The sequence below is a fragment of the Etheostoma cragini genome, chromosome 15, assembly GCF_013103735.1.
Source record: "Etheostoma cragini isolate CJK2018 chromosome 15, CSU_Ecrag_1.0, whole genome shotgun sequence".
NCBI lineage: Eukaryota > Metazoa > Chordata > Actinopteri > Perciformes > Percidae > Etheostoma > Etheostoma cragini.
Window position 1 is genome coordinate 22,669,435 of NC_048421.1, and position 5,328 is coordinate 22,674,762.

At 36.3% G+C, this 5,328-nt stretch overlaps 2 protein-coding genes across 4 annotated transcripts in view; one reads left to right on the top strand and one right to left on the bottom strand.

Moving 5' to 3' along the window:
- The window catches only part of clpp (caseinolytic mitochondrial matrix peptidase proteolytic subunit), a 4,784-nt gene extending 3,067 nt beyond the window's left edge, over positions 1-1,717 (bottom strand). The window contains exons 1-3 of the mRNA XM_034893533.1: positions 1,623-1,717; positions 644-745; positions 43-114 (exon numbers count right to left, since the gene is read on the bottom strand). Of these exons, the coding sequence (XP_034749424.1) occupies positions 43-114; positions 644-745; positions 1,623-1,634 (186 nt within the window). The 5' untranslated portion in view covers positions 1,635-1,717. The remainder of the gene's footprint in view (positions 1-42; positions 115-643; positions 746-1,622) is intronic.
- A 2,008-nt stretch (positions 1,718-3,725) lies between these two features.
- Positions 3,726-5,328, top strand: part of si:dkey-204f11.64 (uncharacterized protein LOC100537752 homolog) — a 4,023-nt gene continuing 2,420 nt past the window's right edge. For all 3 annotated transcript variants that reach the window (XR_004659550.1, XR_004659551.1, XM_034893534.1), the window contains exon 1: positions 3,726-3,917. Coding sequence is in view for 1 of the 3 variants with exons in the window: in XM_034893534.1 (XP_034749425.1) it covers positions 3,825-3,917 (93 nt within the window). In the remaining 2 variants the exon portion in view is untranslated. The remainder of the gene's footprint in view (positions 3,918-5,328) is intronic.

Genomic DNA, 5,328 nt, shown 5'->3' on the forward strand with positions numbered 1-5,328 from the left:
AAAAATAAGTTCCCTCTGGTTTCCATTGAAGCAGACACTTACAGGACCCATTACACAAATGATTCTCTCTCTCAGGAGGCGGGAATAGATGTCATATGCTCTTTCTCCTCTCCCCTGGAAAACAACAAGGCAGAATTTTACTTATTTAACAATAAAACAATTCTATATATAGGCTTCCTCCTCTCCAAGACACTGGATTTGGTTCATTTCAAAGAATTAGTGCGTGACTTTTTGATATTATTGAATTCAAGCCATTGCCAACAACTCTCTCTGTATTACTCAGTATGACTATGTTGAAGATTGTGGTGTCTGGGGACCCCCTTCTGAAGAGTCCATGTGTTTTTATACCCGCGTGTCCTCCTTGGCTACTAGCAACTGCGTGGAGGGGGGGGGAGGCGCAACGCGTAGGCTTGAATTATGTGGACGCGCCGACAGCGTTCCTCATGGTGGCGACAGAAACTATCGGCTGATATTACTTCTTTTTTTTTTTTTATATATATTCATTCATCAAAATAATTTGTAATGACAAGTTATTCTGATAAATGAATATTAGAAATAAAAACGGACTGTCAACCATGTTATGAGTGTTGGCGTTGCATAGTTTGGATGGAGGATGGTCTTGGGGCATGCGTCTCTTACTCACTGTCTGCTCCACAACCATGGGTATAAGAGGACTCCTCCATACAGGACTGTGGTGGATGGCCCGGCTGTGTTTCAGCGTCAAGCCCCCGATGTGCAACACTCTCTGAAAGAGACACAACGGTTTCTACACTTGTGTTCAACAATTACTACGCACATTTAAAAAAGCAAGACAAAGGAATGCATAGAAACACTTATAAACAAATCTTATAATTTAGATTCAACAGTGTGTATTTTGTTTCTTATTTTCAGGGATTTCATAATTTGGAAAACTTACATTTATTTGGATCTTCATTAAGCATGAATCAGTATTTATTTGGACACACAAGTCATTTCTTGAGGTTTTGAAACAAAGATTCATTTCAAATACATGAGTTGTTCCCCATTGATTGTTGACGTGTAACAATCAATCAAGCTTATGACATCTTATGGGATGAGAAGTTTTAAATGTATACCATCTTATAAAATAATATTTTGCTTATCCGATTTGCTTAGCTGAGCAAATGACAAACCAGTAATAAATGTAGTAGCATTTTAGCCTGTCTGTTTAATTGTAGGCAGTTCGTCTGTGATGTCAGGTTACATCACGGATGTATTTTAAGGTGACACACACTATGAAGGAGCCGTAGTTACACAACTAGACCCAGCAACATGCTCAACTTTTGTGGAAAATACGTGAATTTTGTTTGGGACTGCCCATTGAATATATCAATAAAACACTGCCATATAAGTGTAATGTGTTTTTGGAAAACTCTAACGTTACACGTTGAGTTTTAGTACCGGGACAGTGTGCACCTGACAGCGGTGATGATGCCATGAAGTAACCTTAACGTAACGCTTCACGAGCTTCTAACGTTAGCTAGCTAATTAGCTAGCTGACACGGTGTAATAACAGTATCCGCCGGGTTCATGTTAAACTAATGCCCGGTATGAACCCCGCTGACGGGACCAACCCATACCCTAAAGCGGCTGGTTATACTCACTTGCAACAGCATTTTAATTCTTTTCTTTACTCCTCTGTGTGACCCCCAGGTACACCGGAACCAATAACAACCTTCTTCTAAAAACTTCAACTTTGAACCGCCTGCTTCTTTTCTACTAGGTTGATAGGCGCTCGGTTTCCAAATGTAGTTCATTACCGCCCTCTACAGGACGGTGTTTGTATTACATTCTATTCAATACATGCTCAGAATCAGAATCAGAATCAGCTTTATTGACCAGGTATGAAGACACATACGAGGAATTTCCTTTTGGAGCATAGTTGCTCACAATGTGCTTACACATTCAAAACAAACAAACAAACAATATATACACACTAATATAGACACACTAATATATATACATACTCTAAACAGAAACAATGTAGAGAGTAGAGTGCTGGCTGTACTACTACTAGTACTACTACTACAAAGCAACCTTTTTCCCTAAAGCATTGAATAGCCTGTTGTATTACTTGTGCTACTGTTTTTAGTTAGTTTTTTGACTGATGGGTTGTTTATATATATATATATATATATATATATATATATATATATATATATATATATATATATATATATATATATATATATATTTTTTTTTTTTTTGAGCCCACAAAATGGGTAATTATGATGTTGCAACAGAAAACATATATCAGTCCCAAAGCACAGAATATAAATGGAATACTAGGATACAATATACATATATAGAATAGACATGAAATAATAATAATAATAATAATATGAACAAAGTATAAGAACAAATATTTGAAAATGGATGGGAAAACAAAATGTACAACTGCTAATAGTATGCTAAAATGTATTCTAGAATGTAAACAAACCAGTTGTACCAGTGTATATCAAATTCCGTGTATAATATTTTGTGGGGCTCCAGTCTTAACCCTTGTGTTGTCCTCCTGGGTCACAAACTGACAAAAACTCGACATTTTGTCTCTTTTTCAGACTTTTCCAGAGATTTTCACTAACACCGTCTTACTACCACTAGTTTCACACTTCTTTTTGGAAATCATGGTCAATAACCCACATCTATGTAAAAATATACCTAATATTTGAGTTAAAAAAGCAGATATTATGAATTATTTTGACTAAAAGTTAAGATCAGAGGAATGAAAGTGATCAGTTGTTTTTGCAAAGAGCGCTGAATGAAATCCAATCCAATTTTTGTGGTAATGTGGTTAAACATTTATTGAAACCCTTATTTCAGATATAGACATTTTTTAAAGGGGTCAAATGTGACCCGAAAACAAGAGGAGGGTTAATCGTGTTAGGATTATCTCAGCCTATTGGGTTCCAGCTAGTTTCTAAGGAAACTAACAACATGTAGGCTAGTAAACGGTTATTAGACAAGACAACATATAAAGGAATATATGGCAGACAGTTAAAGGAAAAGTTAAGAAGCTTTTAATTTTGTCTCCTTTTTAATTATTCGGCAGTAGCCTATACTTATTTGTTGATATTGTCAGTGTATTTTTTGAAAACCTTGTAGTTTATTTTATCATTAATAAAATCAATAAAAATAATTATAGATTAATAAAATATCTGGCACAGAGCTGAATAAAAAATGCATTCTTTTTCAGATAAAAATATATCCTGTTAATATCAAATTTTCTCCCTGCTGCTGTTTTTCTGCAACATTGATTTAATATTATCTGGGAGTGGACACGATTTACATCTAAAAAAAAACAGAGTATTAGTCTAGAAATAGTATTTTTAGACATTTAAATCTCCAGTAGCCTATTTATGACACTAAGGCTAAACTTGCCATATTTTCTTATATATTTGAACTGAGTAATGTTTCTGGAACTTATCACATGAGCAACTCGATATTTAGCCCAGGACTAGAAACCAACCAAAAACGAACGTTCCCAGAACGTTCTGGAACTAAAAATTGTTAGATGGGAAGCACTCAACTTCATGTTTTTTAAATAACCATAGTCATAGTCCCAACATACTCATTTTACATAGCAAACTTGAGTTTATAAAATATGATGCATAGTTGTGCTATATGTTGTTGTTTGTCTGTGTGTGTATGTGTGTGTTTGTCTGGGTAGGTGGGTTGGGCGAGTAAACGTGAAGTGAATGAGCTTTTTATTTTGAAGGTTTTGACCGGAAGATGTGTTTAATTCCAGACCAGAACCGAAAAATGAATCACTACTTGGTCACTTTTGCTGTCATTTGGACTCAGTCATGTCGAACAATAGCGCCGCAAACAGCAGTTTAGTCCTCGCCCAGAAGGCAGTGAAACAGCTTCGTCTCGAGGCCAGTGTCCGTCGGATAAAGGTATGCGAACACACAACTTCCATTAAACTAGACATCAAAGCTCTCTTGTGCGCGTGACTCCCGCTCTGACCCGCATCATGAGCTGCAACTAGTTGATTCCTATCCATCACTGTCAATAACAGACATGTTTAGCTACCGTCGCACAGTTAGCTAGTCAATATTTTCTTAAAGTAGGCCTACCTTCATCTAATGGTAAAGCCATAGCTTTAAAGTTATAAAAAATGTTATTTTAGGCTGTCTCTGTTCGATTTTACACTGTTTTCTTGTGTGGCAGCTACAAACTAGCTTACATAGAAAAAGTCTCATGTTTTTCAACCCTTGTGTTGTCCCCCCGTGTAAAAAAGATTAACACTTTTTTTTATTTTATTTCACTAACACCACTTTACCACTAGTTCCATGGTCAACAACCCTCATTTGTATAGAATTATACCTAATAATTGAGTTAATAAGGCAGAAATTATGAATTATTTTGACTTAAAATCAGAGGAACGTATGTTAAGTGGTTAAGTTTGGTCAGGATCCTGATTTGAAAGCATTTGAATTTTCACCCGAAATTCAATGAAAGTGATTGGATTTGGAAAGAGCGTTGCATGGAATCCATCCTTTTTTTGTGGTAATTAGGTTAAAAAGTGCCATATTTTTGTTAGACATTATTTAAAAATTTGACCTAAGATTACATACCTAGACATAAGTCATGCAAAGGCCAGAGTGTAAGCTACTTGGAGGTGTAGAGCAGTGAAAAGGTAGTGAACAGACTTTTCTCTGCTAGTGCAGCACAGTGATAGCTTTGTTGATTGTACTGCTGTGTGACTGCTGTGATTGTTAGGAAGTATTACGGTAGGACCGTGAACTCAGCGTCCCTCGTTTTCTTCCTTCAACCAGCTTATTAAAAGGTTGGTTCAGCGATGGGGCACATCCAAAAACCTGTTGATATCCAAGTCTGATAATGTTTAGAAGTTGCTTGGTTTCTCCTTCTTATTGCAGCTGCACCCGTGAAAACTGTTGGCTGGTTGATTTGTGTGCGCAACACACAGAACTGACCCTAACCTGTAAACAGGCAAGAGGCCGTAGTTACGGTAAAACCGCCGATTGACACGCATATTCCGAATGCGCTTCACAAGTCAAAAATACAACTCTAAAACCCGAATAATGTTGAATTTAGGGTGTTTGTTTTTTATTTCTCAAAAAATGATATAATTTCACATAAATGAGGTTTCTTCACCATGAATTCGATAACAAGTCCAAACAGTTTTAAACAACCACCAAGCTTGAAAATTCTGATAACCTATTGTCAAGATGGTAGAATCATATAGGCCAACAATGAAGGTTCAATTGATGACTTTGGTGAGGTAGAGCCTGACCAATAAAGGATTTTTAAGACAGATACCGATACAAATATCCATTTGTATAT